Source organism: Anolis sagrei, chromosome 4 (genome assembly GCF_037176765.1).
Source record: "Anolis sagrei isolate rAnoSag1 chromosome 4, rAnoSag1.mat, whole genome shotgun sequence".
Classification (NCBI taxonomy): domain Eukaryota; kingdom Metazoa; phylum Chordata; class Lepidosauria; order Squamata; family Dactyloidae; genus Anolis; species Anolis sagrei.
The window spans coordinates 89,702,487-89,722,325 of NC_090024.1; the positions used below are offsets into that span (position 1 = coordinate 89,702,487).

General features: G+C 42.5%; 1 protein-coding gene across 1 annotated transcript in view; it reads left to right on the forward strand.

Annotated features, from left to right (window-relative positions):
• The window catches only part of BCL2 (BCL2 apoptosis regulator), a 172,665-nt gene extending 162,735 nt beyond the window's left edge, over positions 1–9,930 (forward strand). The window contains exon 3 of the mRNA XM_060774718.2: positions 1,099–9,930. Coding sequence (XP_060630701.2) covers positions 1,099–1,233 — 135 coding nt within the window. The 3' untranslated portion in view covers positions 1,234–9,930. The remainder of the gene's footprint in view (positions 1–1,098) is intronic.
• The last annotated feature ends 9,909 nt before the right edge of the window (positions 9,931–19,839 follow it).

The window sequence follows — 19,839 nt, forward strand, 5'->3', positions numbered from 1 at the left end:
AGCAGCTCCCTTCCCTCCTGGCCTTCAGAAGGAAAGTGAACACCTGGCTCTGCGGTGAAGCCTTTGGAGATTAACTATAGTGCAATAATAGCTATGTTATATTGTGCAATGACTTTTGGAATGGCCACAGATTACGATTGTGGATGGTGTGATTTGTAATAGTGATTGTAATGTTTTATATGTTTTTAATGTGCATTTAATTATAATTTTAAATCTTTAACTTAATGTATTTTAACTGTTTCTTGTTCAAAGGCATTGAATAGTTGCCATATGCAAAGCAGCCTTGAGTCCCCTTCGGGGTAGAGAAAGGCAGGATACAAATAGAGTAAATAAATAAATAATTCAGAACTGAATTATCCTTTGACTGGCTAGATATTATTTGGATCTTGACCTCCCAGTAATTAAGACAACCAGCCTTTGCAAAGACCATAATTAGGAGTATGATATTGTCTATGGAGAGCCTTCAAATGCATCCAGAATGCAATGATAGCCGAGACAGAAAACATACAGGTTAAGCGTTCGTTACCTGAAATATTCCAAAATCTGAAATTGTGCATAAGGCTTGCTCAGATAATGAAACCTTTGCTTTCTGATTGTTCAAACTCGGCTTCATGCAAAATATTGCATATAAAATTACCTTCAAGCGATGTGTGCAAAGAGTACATAAAATATCAGTGAATTGTAGGTTTAGATATAGGTCCCAGCTTCAACATACCTCATTCTGTATGAATATGCAAATACAGGGATTCCAAAATCCAAAACACTTCTGGTCCCAAGCATTTCAGATAAGGAAGACTCAGCTTGTAGTGGGACCGAAAAAAACTTTGGCCCTAGCCAACATGGCCAATGATAACAAGATAAGAGAATAGAATTCCAAACCATTTTGAAAGCTAAAAACTCAATACTTTTGATTTAGGGAGATTGCACGCAACCCATTGGAATTATCCCATCCTAGTAGCCCGTAATTTTGCCTGAGAGTTGGCAAATCCAACAGGAAGGCTTCCAGTGGTGATATTGGGGGCTAACCTTGTCTGATTAATGCTTGAAACATGGTCTTTCCTGTTTCTGATCTTCTCTCTTGTCTTTTCCCCACTTCAGGATGCCTTTGTGGAGCTCTACAGCAACAACATGAGGCCTTTGTTTGATTTTTCGTGGCTGCCTCTGAAGACAATCCTGAGCCTGGCCGTTGTGGGCGCATGCATCACTCTTGGAGCTTATCTGGGGCATAAATGACTTCTTGTGATGAACTGGTGAAAAAATCTCTCCATCTCTCTTATTTTTAAGGAACTGAAAAGAAGGGAGCTGGGAGAAGAAAATAATATCTGGTATTTTGTTTCCCTTGTAGCATAATGCTATTATTTTATGAGCCAAGTATCTCTCTATCTAAATATTAAATCAGCTATTACTGCCAAAGGGAATATTCATTTATTTTTTACGACGCAGAAGAGTTATTTATTAAATAATAATTTTACATTTAACCTGCTATTTTCCTGAAATTCTGCAAACTGTACAACCGTAACTGTTGTAATGAACTTTTGAGGAGACTCCAAAGATCTTCAGCATTCCAGAAAATATTATGTTCAACAGACTTATTGTATTACAGTACGTTCTAGAATGGGCACCGAAGCGTATGTGTCTTATTCTTACAAAAGGTTATTAACGAGCTGCTAAACCCATTATGGATTCCTCAGATTGCTTTTCAACTCTACCCATGGAGTAGATAATCTGAAATGCAGCAAGGATAAGATCAAAGCAAAATACCAATTTTAGGATATTGTGATTCAACATGGTACCTATCTATATGAGAAGCTGATGGGACATTGAGGCCAGTAATAGTCTATGTAATAAGTGCCCATCTTCCCACCACCACCACAAGCCAATAACTGTGTTTTGGAAGACTCCCCACCTGGATCACAGCTGGAAATAAAGGTTTGCACAGCTTGTGAAGCATATTGTTATATTGTATGGTATGCCATCCCACACCAGACTAGGTCCTCGGAGGGAGCCATTTTGTGCATCATCAAGTGAAATGCCTAGTATGGAGTAACTGGACATTGCAAGACACGGCTGCTCCAGTGTGCTCTTCAACTATAACTTTTTACAGAGACCCACGACCATCAGGAAACCGTAAGTGCCTGTGCCTGCCTCACAAGAACTGCAGCCTGGGAGCCCCACCACCAACATGCTTTTATCCACCACTGATCCCCACTTTACATGTTGGATGCTTCTCGGGGAGTCTTAAAAGCATTTTACGTTGCTCTCCATCTTTTGACTCTGATTCAAGATTCATTTGGCAAGAAAGGAGTGATCAGCTGAGAGAGATTAGCTCTGGCTTTCCGTCTGCATCAGAATGAACGCCAACATTAAATTCTCCCTCTCTAATTGGAGCTTTATGGCCCTCAGAAGTACGGCATCCTGGTACTTGCACGAGGCCATCTTCAAAAGAAAAGAAAATAAAGAAGCTATCCAGCGCCTCAATCTGGAGAGACTCACAGACACCTGGTTCCCTGAGGTGCCGCTTGTCCTTTGCATGGAAACCTTGGACTGGCAAGCGAGCACGGAATGCTTGCTTAAAAATTACTCCAAGATGAATGCAACCTACTTAAGAAGACAGCTTGTCTGAGAAAATATTACTTTGTTCTTATGAGCTGAAGCATGTAGGTGGAGGGAGGCTGGGGCCGAGTCTACACCAAATGCCATCACTATTGGGCACCTCCCAAGGCTCACGCTGCAGTGGAGTCCCACCGGGAACTACCACCCTTTTCTCCTGTTGCTCCTCCTTGCTATTATCACATGTTCAGTACTTCTCTGAACTATGCAAGCAGCAATAAGGACCAGGAGAAACACCACCAGCTTCCATTTCCCTTGAATTAACCTTATGAGCTTGATGAAGATGGGGCTTAGAGCGGAGGTGTCAGACATGCAGCCCTTCGGATAGTTGGGCCTCCAACTCCCAGAAGCTCTAGACAAGTTGTCCAGTGGTCAGAAATTCTGGGAGCTGAAACCAAAAACACCTGAAGGGCCACAAGTTTGACACCATTGGCTTAGAGCAGTGGTTCTCAACCTTTGGGTCCCCAGGTATTGTGGCCTACAACTCCCAGAAATCCAAACCAGTTTACCAGCTGTTAGGATTTCTGGGAGTTGAACATCTGGGGACCCACAGGTCGAGAACCACTGGCTTAGAGGGAGTGGTCAACCAAATGGGGCAGCAGTTACAGTGGCAGGGATGGGGTTTGACCTGAAGATGTGAAGCCACATTGCCCAGGGCTATTCCCCATCTGCAAATGCTCATCTCTTAGGATACGGTAGAGTCTCACTTATCTAACATAGAGCAAAAATGCTGGAGAATAAGGAGGGATTAAGGAAAAGCCTATTAAATGTCAAATTACATTATGATTTTACAAATTAAGCACCAAAACATCATGTTTTACAACAAATTGACAGTTTAATACATGATAACATTATGTAGTAATTAATATATTTACAAATTTAGCACCAAAGCATCGCAATGTACTGAATGTATTGAAATGGCTGTGGATTTGGGCGGGAGGCAGACCGCGTTGGATAATACAGAACGCTGGATGAGCAAAGGTTGGATAAGTGAGACTCTACTATATTTCATTACTAACATTCTTAATGAAGAAGTAGTATTTGATAAAGTAAAAATGGGATTACTTCTTCCAGTCATGTATTCTAAGATAGCAATCATTTTGGTGATGAGTATTGTGAGGCAGTGTCCCTTCCACTGGCCTATTAGCACACCTTATAAGAATCATAGAATCATAGAGTTGGAAGAGACCTCATAGGCCATAGTGTCCAACCCCCTGCCAAGTAGCAGGAGAATCGCAATCAAAGCAACCCTGACAGATGGCCATCCAGCCTCTGTTTAAAAGCTCCCAAAGGAGGAGCCTCCACCACACTCCAGGACAGAGAGTTCCACTGTTGCACAGCTCTCACAGTCAGGAAGTTCTTCCTCATGTTCAGGTGGAATCTCCTTTCTTGTAGTTTGAAGCCATTGTTCCGTGTCATGGTCTCCAGGGCAGCAGAAAACAAGCTTGCTCCCTCCTCACTATGACATCCCCTCACATATTTTATACATGGCCATCATGTCTCCTCTCAGCCTTCTCTTCTGAAGGCTGAACATGCCCAGCTCTTGAAGCCGCTCCTCATAGGGCTTGTTCTCCAGACCCTTGATCATTGTAGTCACCCTCCTCTGGACACATTCCAGCTTGTCAACATCTCCCTTCAATTGTGGTGCCCAGAATTGGACACAGTATTCCAGATGTGGTCTGAACCACAATGGTCCATTGATTCAGTATCACAAGTACATGCTGAGAGAAGTCCATGTGTACAGTTGGTGCCGTTGCACCAGCTAAGAGATTTCTTTCCCCTTTCACATTAAATTGGACCATGCACTGGAGACACTCATACCCCTGGCCATCATCTCCATGATTACCTTTGGAAAATATTGGTATAGGGACTGCATTTGGGAGGGGAGACTCTAGAAATATCCCACCAGATGAAAAATGCCAACTCGTGCTCTCTTCTATGGAGTCCAGCCAACAGGTTTAGGAACCATGCGATAGCTATTAAAGCAGCAGCTTAGTGACTTTCTGGAAGAAGTACAAGTCCAGAAAGAACAAAGTCTGAATTAGATGTGGTGGATGTGTGTTTGTCATTTATGAATTTCCTTCTTCTTTGTAAACGTGTTTTCTCTCAAATGGATTTCCATTCCTTTGTTTATAAAACTGTAAAGAAATAGGCTTTATGGGTTAATATTGATTTAGTGGTTAAGACATGTGCGTAAATTGATGTAGCAAAAAAATCTTTAAAACGTTTGTTCAACAACACCTAAATGGAATATTTTATTTTATTTTGTGGCATTATATGCAACGAGAAGGCCCCAAGGAATGTAATATATTCATAGCTTAGGCTATGGTATATATCATGTTTTCAAAGCTGCATATACTTATATATATATATATAGGATATAGAGAGACGTAGGCAGAATTCATTAGTATTTTATGCATCTCAAGAATTACTGTAGCCACTTTGTAGTTAAGACACTTGGTTCCAACATTTCAAGGACAACCATAACGTGAACCTAATACACTTCACATCAAAAATAAATATATACTCACTTCATGTTTGAACTTTAGTTTCTAGATGCTGCTCAATGTCTGTTACAACTTCAATGAGTTCTAATGTTTAGAAGCTAAAATATTCCTTTTAGATCTGAAAATTATACAGAGCAAGTGGAAGCCAGCGTGGTGCAGTGGTTTAAATATTGGACTACGACTCCGGAGACCAGGATTTGAATCCCCATGCAATACCTCCCCAAACTATCTTGTAGGAAGTTTCTATGTTGTCAAGAGAACGGGGAGGGGGAGATGAATGGCGATGCATCCAGCTATTTTCCTGTAACCAAGGGCACAGCATCACCTACACATGTCAGTTGCAGTGTATTCAGTTCATCCTTTGCTCTTGGATAACACAGAAATGGTTGTGCCGAGGGCTGTGCATTGGAAGCCTTAGCTGTGAGGATGCACCATGGTGCCATCTACACTAGCCATGTAGTGGAAGCTAGCTTCAAACTGCAGCAGCCAGACAACTATGATGCACATGTCTCCCAATGCAGGATCTCAGCCAACATGTTACTTTACCAATTCCCCCTTTCTATGGGACCAGTTGAAATCTTGGTAGGTGTGCCTTTGAATTGCACCACAAAGCACCAGCTTTCATTGATTGGCACATGGGATAAATGCCAACAACTTTATCAAGAGATGATTCATATCTCTGTGCCCGTCACTTGATTTCTCATCGTCATTTGGTGACTCAGAACTTAATTACTGTCAGTCTGACACTATGCCGAGTTTAGCACAACTCAGTCAGAGGCTGGAAAGTTACCTTTTGGGTTCCCAGAGTTCCCCAGCTACACATCCATTGGCTATGTTAGCAATGCATTCCTCGATTCTCTGGATGAGGTCAGGTGCCATTTCCAGTATGTCAGTTGAAGAAATTTTTGGTACATCATTTATGGATTTTATAAGTTGTAAAGGAGCACAGCGGTGGCACAGCGGGTTAAACCACTGAGCTGCTGAACTTGCTGACTGAAAGGTTGGCGATTTGCATGGGGGGAGCTCCCGCTGTTAGCCAATATAACAGTTCGAAAACATGCAAATGTAAGTCAATCAATAGGTACTGCCTTGGTAGGAAGGTAACGGCGCTCCATGCAGTCATGTTGGTCACATGACCTAGGAGTTGTCTACAGACAACGCCGGCTCTTCAGCTTAGAAATGGAGATGAGTGCCACCCCCCCCCCACCCCCCAGAGTCATACATGACTTGACTTAATGTCCGGGGAAACCTTTACTTTTATCTTACTTTGTTAGGCAAGAGAATCAGAGAGTAGTGTTTGGGGGGGGAAAGGAACTTTCCAACTCAATGAGCTTCAAACCCCTAACTACACAGTATCAGGCAGACAGTCTGGATGTAAAGTATCTCAAGTTTAAATTTGAGTGATAGGATACATACACACAAGTTGTCGTCACCAGCAAGAAATCCCCAGACATGTTACTATAATTCAACCCTTGCACAAACATAACCTAGAATGCTGTCCTGAAATTACAAGGGAGTGTCCAGGAATAACTCGGCAACATCCAATACTGTATCATAAAGCTGTTCAGATATATGGATATGAGTTACAGGGTCATTCCACAGCATTTTCACTCTGATACAGCTATATTCCTTCAGGTAGATCTAGAACATTGATTTCCATCTCTGGTCCTTCGCCTGTTTTGTATTTCATGCTCCGGAAACCCAGACTCGTTAGCCAAGCTGGCTGGAGCTGAAGTCCAAAACTTTTGAAGGGCCAAAGTTTGGCAATGTCAGTAGCAGAGCTGCTTGTTTTTACAGAGTTTTGAAAAGTTACTCTTTGGAATTCTTCTCCAAGTCCATGGTTGATACACTTTCATTCTAGCTGAGGGATTCTGGGAGTTGTAGTCCAAACCAGTTTTTCCATACACACAAATCCTGTGGTTTTCAACTAGCAAATAAAACAAGCAATCTGATTGTAGGAACTGTTTCAACCAGAACAGCAGAAACGGGAGTAAAGCAGCATCAACACATATAGAGCCTAGTATCATGGCGCTGCTTCTCCCTTCATATCCTATGTGCTGCTTTTTCTTTTCTGCCCAAATCTCAGCATAGAGGTTTGTGAGCTTAGGCCAGGCATGGGCAAACTTGGGCCCTCCAGGTGTTTTGGACTTTAACTCCCACAATTCCTAACAGCTGGATAGGCTGTTAGGAATTGTGGGAGTTGGAGTCCAAAACACCTGGAGGGTCAAAGTTTGCCTATGCCTGGCTTGCCCTGTATTTCATGCACTCTTCAGTTTCCTAATTGTCAATTATGCATTGAGAAACTCAAATACTCTCAGTGAAGAATTGTTCATATTTTAACTAAAAGTTCACCGTGACTTTTTTAAAAGATGAAAGGAATTGTACAACTCCAAAGCTGCTACACAACCAAGATGATTTAAGCCAACTTTGTTGTTATCACTCAGTCCCAAGGTCTTTCAAAGCTGCTTTGACTGTCTTTTGAAGTACGTAGTCAGAAGTAGGGAGGTGCTTTCATGGGATGCTTTCTTGTGTCTGCTGGGCTTCTCCATATCTTAATCAACTGTGTGCCAGAGAAGTCCAGGTTCCTTTGATAGCTTTAAAAGACCATCAATTGTGTTCCTTCCCCCACTCTCCTCTCTGCTGCAGAATTGTATGGTATTGTGGCTGCACTCACTATAAGGATAGTTGATGTTGGAAGATCTGTTTAGAAAGTGTGAATGTATATAAAAGCTTGTCCTCGTCCTTCTTTTTTTTCCACCATGACCTGACAGCGTTTCCTACTTTTTCTCCCTTGGCACATTACATTAGAATGAAAAATAAAACTTAGAAAATGCAAACCTTACTCTTCCAGATCATCTATTCAGCACTTTCAGCCTGCGTTGTCCTTTGTAATTTCCTTCACGATTCCTCCTGACAGCTTCCTTGTGAAATAAGCCCATTTCATTTTGCAGCTGGGAACAACATCTCGCATTGCAACCACTTTTACACCAGGGCCTATGAGGCTCCAGATGTTTTTCAAATCCTATTGGCCCAGGCAATGTGAGGTATGATGGAAGCAGAAGTTCAGCAACTTGTGGAAGAGCAAATCTTCCCCACTCTTGCTATACCAATATACCCAGCTTCACTTACCCACAGTTTGACTTATTCGCTTAGGGCAGTGGTTCTCAACCTGTGGGTCCCCAGATGTTTTGGCCTTCAACTCCCAGAAATCCTAACAGCTGGTAAACTGGCTGGGATTTCTGGGAGTTGTAGGCCAAAACACCTGGGGACCCACAGACTGAGAACCACCAACTTAGGGCTTCCTGTACAAGCTACACCCTTTTCTTAATACTTTCCTCTTTCATCCCATTGAAAATAATAAGGTACACTAATATACACGACTTCACGTATCCATGCAAAGTCCACAAATGTCTCCCCTGTATAAATGGGGGATGTATTGTATATACTTATCTGGATGCCACTGCCACAGTGAGATATCCAAGCTGTGCAATGCTTAGCATTGTTCTGATAACAAATCCGTGTAATAAATCATCATACAGCTAGAAAATGAGGCAATGACTCATTAGGGGCATCCGGTGGGGCCCAAAAATGGCTATGTGGATTGCATGTAGTGTGGACCTTTCCTACTCAGGCCATACAGCAGTGGTTTCCATCCTTTTTTTTTTTTTTTTTGACAAAGGGTCACTTTGACCAGGGACCACTCTCCAACATTTATACCAAAAGGGTTATGAATCCGTTTTTTGTCAACTTTAGATTTGGTTTGGTTTTTTGGTTTTTTCAGAAAATTGCATTGGATAGACCACATCAGCTCTGGTTTCTGATACAGAATATATGCTATCCAGTTGTCACCATCTACTTGGCCACAGAAAACCATACTTAATAAGCCTTGGCACTATAGGTGGGTTTTGCAAGACCAGTGCAACGGTGTAATAACAGTGAGGCCGCAGACTATATTTTAGTTCTTGCAGACCACTGGTGGTCCACAGACAACAGGTTGGGAACAACTGCCACACAGGAACTAAACTGACTAGTTTACTGAACATCTTTTAAATTATTTTGAAATATGTGTCTATTTGATGGAAGTTAAAGCTGCTCCATTCCTTTACCACTTTATTTTTATTTTAGCCCTAAAAACTGGTCCACTGTATTTTTTCAAACTGAAATTACAATACATCTGTAGTACCAGCGTCCCCACTATAAGTCTGTTTTCACTCCCTTGCCACCTGTACACCAATAATGCAACATCGAAGCCCCTGGTGGTGCAATGGGTTAAACCCTTGTGCCAGCAGGACTGCTGACGGAAAGGTCGGCAGTTCGAATCTGAGGAGCAGAGTGAGCTCCATCTGTCAGCTTCAGCTTCCCATACAGGGACATGAGAGAAGCCTCCCACAGGATGGTAAAACATCCGGTTGTCCACTTGGCAACGTCCTTGCAGACAGCCAATTCTCTCATACCAGAAGTGACTTGCAGTTTCTCAAGTTGTTTCTCAAGAGGGAAATGGGCAATACCGAAAGGGCCATAAGCTACTACTCTCTGTAAGGAAGGGTGTCTCTGTACCTATCGAATGAATTGCAGCCTTTCTTTCTTCTTCTGTTTGAATATTATTTAACACCAGCCTCTTTGTAAAATACAGATTTGAGTTTTATTTCAGTGTTTTGGATGTTGTATGTAAACATAAAAATAATAGTTTGCCTGTATATTATCATTTATTAAAGCAAGTACATTCTTTTGTTTTGAAGTGGTCATAAATCATGTTGCCATTACGCATTCCAGCTAATTTTGTGAAAAAAATAAAGCACACTATGAAAAGTTGGCATTTTGGTTGATTCTTGCTTGCCCAGAATCTTGCCAGTAGGATTCTGCATATTGGAAAATCAAATTAATGTCTGACTTGAACCGTTGCCTAATAAGTCAAACGAAGCTCCAAAATCAATTTCAGCTCCATCACCATCACAAGCTTGTAAAATTTAGAGTCATAAAAACTTATTTTTTTAAAAAAATGATATTGGTTTTATAGGAATTTGACATTCTGAGTCCAAAAATGACCTCAGATTTGCTCCTAGGTGTACATTTTCTCACAACTTGCTTTGACATTTTAATATATGAGTGAGTGAAATTAATAATGAAATTAGTAATGAAATTTGTAAAAGGCCTGTGTGTGGCCTGACATGTTTATTGCATTTTTAAAAAAATAAAAAAAACTCCAAATACATTAAAAACAGATATAATAATGAAAAAGCTTCTTTTTTTCAACACAGGTCTCTGAAACATTCTGGTTTTTGAGAATGTGTGAAAAATGAATTGCACCATTCCTGGCATCCTCCTAGGAACATATGAACCCATACATTTCCCTTACATGTGTGCATATTCTTTTTTGGGATGTTGAAAAGGTTGGTATTTCCATTTTCCATAATACTTAACCCCACACTTCCCATTGAAGAGTCTCTGAGTCCTGCCAAACAGACAGTCCTCCCATGTATCTTTGGGAACCATCAGGAGAATGGAATAATATACGTTATTTATATTCCGCTCTATCTCTCCGAGGGGACTCAGAGCAGATTGCAGGTACATATATGGTAAACATTGTATAGGGATTGCGTGGAGCATCGGAAATAAATAATTCTGCTGGTGGTTATTTATGTTATGTTTCAGCCGTGCAGGATTTTGGTCAGAAATTGGACAACCAATTGACCAAAATTCATATAATCATAGAGTTGGAAGAGACCTCATGGGCCATCCAGTCCAACCCCCTGCCAAGAAGCAGGAGAATCTCATTCAAAGTACCCCGGACAGATGGCCATCCAGCCTCTGCTTAAAAGCTTCCAAAAAAGGAGCCTCCACCACACTCCGGGGCAGAGAGTTCCACTGCTGAACAGCTCTCACAGTCAGGAAGTTCTTCCTAATATTCAAGTGGAATCTCCTTTTCTGTAGTTTGAAGCCATTGTTTTGCGTCCTAATCCCCAGGGTAGCAGAAAACAAGCCTGCTCCCTCCTCCCTATGACTTCCCCTCACATCTTGATACATGACCATCATGTCTCCTCTCGGCTTTCTGTTCTTCAGGTGAAACATACCCAACTCTTTAAACCATTCCTCATAGGGCTTGTTCTCCAGAACCTTGATCATTTTATTTATTTGTTTGTTTATTTATTATTTCAAATATATATACCCTGCCCTTCTCAACCCCCCGGGGGGGGGGGGCAACTATAATTACATATAAATAAAACATTAAATCAATTCCATTTAAAATCTGTTTAAAATATCACAGCCTGGTGGCCTAATCTAACCTGAATTCTGTGACCAGAGATTCTATCAGAAGCATGTCCATAGTCCATTTCCATAGCGAGTTGTCATCATTACCATTGTCATTGTCAGCGTGTTACCTGAAGGCCTGGTCCCACAACCACATTTTAACTTCTTTCTAAAGGAAAGGGGATATGTGGATAACCTAATTTCACTGGGGAGCAAATTCCACAGGCGGGGGCCCACTACCGAAAAGGCCCTGTCCCTCTTCTCCTCCAAGAGCATTTGCGACAGAGGCGAGGCCGAGAGCAGGGCCTCCCCAGGGGATCTTAAACTCCGAGGTGGGGCATAGAGGGAGATACGTTTGGACGGGTACACTGGGCTGGAACCGTATAGGGCTTTATAGGTCAAGATTAGCACTTTGAATTGTGCTCGGAACTGGATTGGCAGCCAGTGGAGCTTCACTGTTGCTGATAGGATTGTATTTTCCACCAAACCTGAAGGATGAACAGCAGTTTAGGAAAGGAAGAACCCTGTGAGATAACGCCTTCAGCCAGGGTTCAGGCATAACAGATGGAGACTGCCATTGTCACCTGTAAGTAGCTGCTAAGGCTTTACTCTCCCTAATGGTACCATTGGTTTGAAAGCAATGACAAGTTTGGATTATGTGGATGAAAGATGGGATGCCTCTCTAGAAGGAATGAGGTCTGTTAGCCCCATCTCTGAAAGGTGGTTTCCACTCAATCCAGTACACTGATCGATGGCCATACTCACAATATGAGGATCGCGTGGATAGAGTGGGGCAGGGCAAATGTTCTCTCCTCCTCGCACATTTATTTTGAACTGAATGCTTGAACAGAGGTTGGAAATTCACAGGATCCCAGCAAGTTTTATTATGCTGAAGTCTCAGATGTGTTATAACAAAATTCTGTCAAATCTACACCTCTCTCAGATCAAGCCATGTTTAAATGTTTGAAGCCTTTGCTTCAGAAGCATATGCAAGACGCATTTGCGTTTTGTTAACAACCAAATTATACAATGGAAAGTGCCTGGCAGTTTGCAGAGAGAAGGGAACGGACCCTTGAATGTTCCTTTGGAGAAATAACAGCTGTTTTTTTTCCGAGCGCAGAAAAACTACGGGGTAAAGAAAATCCCTCCCGTAAAATCCAGAGATTTGGACAAAAGGAAATCAGTAATGAGGAGAGGATGTTAAGAAGGGAGAGCATGCCTCACCTGCTTTATCCATACACGTTGAGGGAATTCAAAGTTTAGACTCCAGATGTGGAGCAAAAACCCTGATTTGCAGGAGTTTCCTGTCAGTTTCCACCCGTAACATTAATTTACGGTCACATGAGAGAGACAGAAAGGGAGAGAGAGAGAATCACTTTGGTTTTCTGCCAATCCTATCTTTGCATAACTGCAAATAGAAGGATGCTCAGGCAGCCAGCAATCCCTCCCAGGCAATGATTTCGAAGATACCATCTGCACAGTAAAATTAGACAGGACACCCTGGTTGGGGAATTAAAATGTAAACCCTTATGTGTCCAGAGCCTTGGTGGTTAATTCTCCACACATGAAGTGGAGTTGTTTTATGGCTCCAGATGAAAAGCTGTGAGGGTTCCACATCAGTTCTTAGCATGTGGCTTTCAAATGAGGGATGAAATCATAGTTCCGTTTTTGCTTAGTGTGTGCCACGCTTCAAATTCAATCCCTGTGACAGATCCCTTTACTCAGGCTGGCCCCAAAACTCCAAGACGTGGGAATCCTGCCCTAGATGTACTGAAAGCCTATGAAGCACCCCTCGTGGCCATTTGGCACAGACAGGTTTGCAGAAGAATCTGGCTATGTCACTGTAGCCAGATGCAAAATGATGACATCAGCACTGAGAACTGCCATTGTTCTCTAGGGACTTCATCACACAGGGACTGTAAGCGTTGTAGGGTACTCACACCCCAATTGATCCACCGAGACCCACACTGCCCATCACATGATGCACACTGACCTCCGGCGGGGCTCCATTGATGAACTGGAGCACAAGTGTCCTGCAACACTGTGCCCAGAACATTGGGAGTGTCCCCTGTTCCATAATGAACAATGGGACCAACACAGGGGGAAGCCACATGGCGACACTTCCCCATGTGTGATGGAGAAGTGTTGTTGTGGGTGAGGAATGGCACAGGATGCCAGGATTGCCCTACTGCCCCACTCATTCACCACACAGGCTGGCAAATCATCCTGTGCAACCTCATCAATGTGATGAGGTTGCAAAGGTCTCGAAGGGGTTGTAGTAATTTTTTGTGGACAGATGCTCCTCTCATCCTGCCTCCTCGCTACAAGTACTGAATGGCTGCGCAGGGAGATTCAATACATTGGGGGTTTTCAGTATTTGGAGGATCTACTATGTTATGTTGAAACATAACAGCCCAAGCTTCCAGCTGGGAACAACCTGTTTCTCCAATGCCTCTCCTCCTTCCTGCCACCACAATCAACAATACCCAAAGTCAGTGTTTCTCCACCTGGGGGTCAGGACCCCTGGATGGGTCACAAGGGGGTTTCAGAGGGCTTGCCAAAGACCATCAGAAAATACATATTTCTGATGATCTTAGGAACCCCTTTGCCATAGTTTTTTGGGTTCCCATTGCTCTCCAAATGTAGATGAACTACACCTCTCCTAAATCACTGTCAATTCATCCAAATCCCTCCAATATTTTCTGTTGGTCATGGGGGTTCTATGAGGGAATTTGGCCTAATTTTATCAATGGTGGTGTTCAGAATGCTCTTTGATTGTAGGTGAACTATAAATCCCAGCAACTACAATTCCCAAATGACAAAGTCAACTCCCCCCCCCCCCGCAACTCCACCAGTTTTCAAATTTGGGCGTATTGGGTATTTGTGGTCCAGTGAATTATATCCTGCATATCAGATATTTATATTACGATTCATAACAGTAGCAAAATTACAATTACGAAGGAGCAACAAAATAATGTTATGTTTGAGGGTCACAGCAACATGAGGAACTGTATTGAGGGGTTGCGGCATTAGGAAGGTTGAGAACCACTGCCCTAAGTGATGAAAGTGCTAATGCAATTTGTTTCTGCTCCAGGTTGTATCATGACAAAATGCGAAAAAGTTAAAAGGGATGTGTGAAGACTTCTGCAAGGCACTATACTACTGTTCCTTTATTATTCCTTTGATGCCTCTTGCTTCTTGTCATCCACTGATTTGGTTCTAGCATCACCTTTATACTTAAGATTTACCACTTTGTTGTTCAGTCCTGATCTCATTCTCTCTTCTCTTGCCCAACTTTCTATTGCCACTTTTTTTTTTTTGCTCTCTCCCAGTGGACAAGTGCCCAAAACTGAGTTTGCCAAAACCGCACTTCTATTCTCTCTCTCCTTCTCAGCCTCTCTCAACATCACTTCTGATGGTTCTTGGGAATGGCACTCTTTGTTCTTTGCAATCTCAAAATCTTGGAACATAGCTGGTTTCTTCCCTTTTTCCTTTCCCAAATATACCCACACTCCTGTGAAGTCCTGCCATTCTCACTCCAAAATCCCCCCTCCCCACTTTATGGGAACGGCCAGCATTTTAATTTATCCCCTTCTTATTCTCAGTGTCAATTATTGCATTGTTCTTCTGCTTGTTCTTCTTGCTTCATTACACTGGGTTTCTTATGCCTCTCCACTTCAGCTCAAATGCTGCCATCTATTCCCAATGCTTTAAACCTTTTACATTTCTTTCCCACCACTGGCTTAATTTTTCCTCTAAACTTATGACACTAAGATTTTTGTACTTAACACAGAGAGCAAGTATGGGATAGTGATTTGAGTGCTGGACTAGATTTTAGGAGACCGGGGTTCAAATTCCCGTTCAGCCACAGAAATCCACTGAGTGAACTGGGGCAAGTCAAGCTCTCTCACCCTTAGAAGACAATCGCAAGTCTTCTCTGAATAATAAATATTGCCAAGAAAACCCTAGAATGAGTTTCCCATAAGTCAGAGCTGATTTCAAGTCACATAAAAATAACGTAACCTTCAAATGCATCATTATAGTCCTTCCATTCTCTTCTTCTTTTTCATTGTGGCTTTTGTGAATCTATCTGCAGTCCTATCTGATGCTTATTTTATTTCTCGTGTCAGGGCAGCCAGTCAATTATATTACATTTCTAACAGAACAAAGCAAACGAACAGAGAAAATACAAAATGTGTGAGTTTGGTAGTTGATTAAATGTCCTTTGACCAGTATCTGGCCACTTGGAGTGCCTCTGGTGTTACTATAAGAAGGTCCTCCATTGTGCATGTGGAAGGGCTCAGGTTGCATTGCAGCAGGTGGTCAGTGGTTTGCTCTTCTCCACACTCGCATGTCGAGGATTCAACTTTGTAGCCCCATTTCTGAAGGTTGGCTCTGCATCTCGTAGTGCCAGAGCGCAGTCTGTTCAGCGCCTTCCAAGTCGCCCAGTCCTCTGTGTGCCCAGGGGGGAGTCTCTCATTTGGTATCAGCCATTGGTTGAGGTTCTGGGTTTGAGCCTGCCACTTTTGGACTCTCGCTTGCTGAGGCATTCCAGCGAGTGTCTCTGTAGATCTTAGAAAACTATGTCTGGATTTAAGTCGTTGACGTGCTGGCTGATATTCAAACAGGAGATGAGCTGGAGATGTCTCTGCCTTGGTCCTTTCACTATTGGCTGCCACTTCCCGGCGGATGTCAGGTGGTGCGATACTGGCTAGACAGTGTAATTTCTCCAGTGGTGTAGGGCGCAGACACCCCGTGATAATGCGGCATGTCTCATTCAGAGCCACATCCACTGTTTTAGTGTGGTGAAATGTGTTCCACACTGGACATGCATACTTGGCAGCGGAGTAGCACAGCGCAAGGGCAGATGTCTTCACTGTATCTGGTTGTGATCCCCAGGTTGTGCCTGTCAGCTTTCCTATGATATTGTTTCTAGCACCCACTTTTTGCTTGATGTTCAGGCAATGCTGATGTTTGATCAGTCCTTGTGCCGGAAGTCCAAGGGAGCAGTGGTTGCCAGCTGGGCAAAACCAATAAGGGAGATCTCCTGGCACACACTCTTGACCAATCAATTACAATTGGGGATAGGGGCAGAGCTGTGCCCTGATGCCAACCACATAGCCAGGAGGAAAGAGTAATGAAAGGATATCTCCTTATACAAAATCAGTAAGACGTCCTACCCTTGCATAATCCCCATATAAGCTGGAATACCTTCGAGAGGGCCTTCACACAACTAAAACTCGTGCGCCAGTTGCAACCATACCTCTTGAAGTCTGACTTGACCACGCCTTAGTTACCTCTAGATTGGACTATTGCAATGCACTCTATGTGGGACTTCCCTTGAAGACCGCCCAGAAACTTCAACTAATCCAACGCTTGGCAGCCAGATTAATAATGGGGGCAAATTACAGGGAGCGGTCAACCCCCCTGTTTAAGGAGCTTAATTGGCTGCCATTTGTTTTCCGACCCCAATTCAATGTGCAGGTCATCACCTACAAAGCCCTAAACAGTTTGGGACCTACCTACTTTCGTGACCATATCTCCTTCCACAAACCTGCTCGATCTCTTCGCTCTTCGGGAGAGGCCTTCCTTTCGCCCCTTCCATTATCACAGGCCCGATTGACGGGAACGAGGGAGAGGGCCTTCTCCTCTGTGGTCCCCTGACTCTGGAATTCATTACCTATTGAGATTAAGCAAGCCCCCACCCTAGAAACTTTCAAGAACCTCAAAACTTGGGTTTTCCGTTGTGCCTTTGGAGAGTGATCCTACATCTCTCTCTGTCACTCCTCCCATAATGTTTATCCTCAGTTTGCACTCCCTCCAACCTGTATAAAGGCCTGTCTCCATTACTCCATCATTCATGAGTTTCTTCCTTACAAATATACCTGTTTTTATTTCTATCTCACCCTGAAGTTTTATCGTTACCTGTACATGTGGCCCACTCACTGTGATTGTGTTTGATTGTTGTTGTTGTTGTTGTTGTACCTAAATTTCCTACTTGACAGATGCAACTGTCTTTCAGGCTGCATAGGTAGACAGCAAGCTAGACTATTAATGGTCGGGAGCTTATTCCAACCCGGGATGGCTTTGAACTCATGACTTCTCGGTCAGTAGTGATTTCATGCAGCTAGCTACTAACTAGCTGTGCCACAGCCCAGTCCTGGAACAGCCCGGTCCTTGAATTGAACAGCTTTCCCCAAACTATCTCTCTGGCATGTTTCATGGCAACTTCTATCATCCCCAGGCCACAGAGAAATGGAGTATTAATCTTTATTCCAATTCAAAGTAATGGTTATAATTATTTTATTTTATTTTGATTCCATCTTACTCCTGATAAAGGGACTGAAGGCAGCTAGCATTTAAAATATTTCACAAAGCGTGTGGACCTGACAAGAACATAGGATGCATCTCTACATATAATTAATGCAGATTGATAAGATTTAATTACCGTGGCTCAATGTTACCGAATCCTGAGAGCTCTAGTTTTTTTAAAGCACCAGCATTCTTTGGGCAAAACAGCTTCAAGACCTTGTAAAACAACAACTCCCATGATTCTATAGCATTGAACCATGGCAGTCAAAGGGATGTCAAACTACATTAATTCTACAGTGAAGATGCACCTATAGTGAGAAGAACATACCCTCCAGATGGCATCCAGCTGAGGCACTGGTCACTGTTCCAGTTATGGTTATTGCTTCTGCTTCTTCCCTCCGAGGCTTTGAAGTGGCTATAATATACCATTTTTAGTAAACATTTGCTTCATTTGGCTTGTCATCTTTTCTTCCGCCTCCCCTTTGGCCCATTGCGTAGGGCCTTATTTGTGCTTTTACTTAATTTTAAATTGTGTTCTTCTATTTTTGTAAGCCATTCTATTTTGGGCAAAAGCGTTGTATTTTAAGTAAGCAAATCTAAAATTAGGGAGGTTTTGTCAATGGCTGTATCCCTTTTCCGTTGCAGCTGCTTCACACACTGTGATTCTCTTTCCCCAGACACCCAGCCTTCTTCCTCTGTTATTTCATTCAAACACTTCCTTCAGAGACACCTTTTCCCTTTGGCTTTCCCTCATTCATCTTCCTTCCCTTCCCTTACAAATATATTCTTTCTTCAATTAGATTTGTTTTACATTGCCACGTAATTAAAATTATACATAAAATAAATTATACATAAAATAAATATCTTATAGTTAGTAAAAATAATAAAGAGATAGTTTTATGTAATTCTACTGTTGTTTAAAATAGAAAAATTAACTTATTCTCTAATTGTCTTACTTGTTTACAAGGCCACCTTCTTGTTCTTTATATTTCCAACACTTATTGTTTCATCATAGAATCATAGAGTTGGAAGAGACCTCATTGGCCATCCAGTCCAACCCCCTGCCAAGAAGCAGGAAAACTGCATTCAAAGCACCCCCGACAGATGGCCATCCAGCCTCTGTTTGAAACTTCCAAAGAAGGAGCCTCCACCACACTCTGGGGCAGAGAGTTCCACTGCTAAACAGCTCAGGAAGTTCTTCCTAATGTTCAGATGGAATCTCCTTTCTTGTAGTTTGAAGCCATTGTTCCACGTCCTGGTCTCCAGGGAAGCAGAAAACAAGTTCGCTCCCTCCTCCCTCTCACATATTTATACATGACTATAATGTCTCCTCTCAGCCTTCTCTTCTTCAGGCTAAACGTGCCCAGATCTTTAAGCCACCCCTCATAGGGCTTGTTCTCCAGACCCTTGATCATTTTAGTCACCCTCCTCCTTCCTTTATACATATACCAAGTTTTGTTAGGGTCAGGTACCACTTGTTCATCACTTTATAAAAAAACCAGTAACTAAGGTCATAGTACAGAATTGTCTATAAACCAATTAACCCAAATTTGTCTTTTAGGAAGAAAGGCTGCCTGATCTTCTGGTATGAATTTATATAGGAACTTTCAGAATCTTTCTGATAAAATTGTTATGAAGATTTTGTAATTACAATAACAACAACAACAACAATAATCTACTTTATTAATATTCTGCTCTATCTCCCTGAGGAGACTCAGGGCGGATTACAGAATACTTTTATTGCAAACATTCAATTCCATTATACAATTTACAAACAAAGGCAGACAGTACATAGAAATAGGCAGGCTACCCTCTTTCGGCATCTGGAGGCTGTGCTTGACTCAGTCACGGGGAGGTGCTGTTGTTCCATTTTTCCATGCCGTGGAGCCTATTGTCCTTCTTCACTGAATTACCTGTATGTCTTCAGGGACATCTTTTACCTCCCCACAAAGCAGTACCTATTTATCTACTCACATTACTGTTTTCGAACTGCTAGGAAAGCAGAAAGCTAGGGCTGATGGCGGGAACTCACCCCAACTGCAGCTTGAAGTGCCAACCTTCCGGTCGGCAAGATTTTCTGTAGCTGACAGTTCAACTTGCTGTGCTACATCACGGGCCCTATTATTATTAATCATTATTTAATATAGATATCGGACTATAG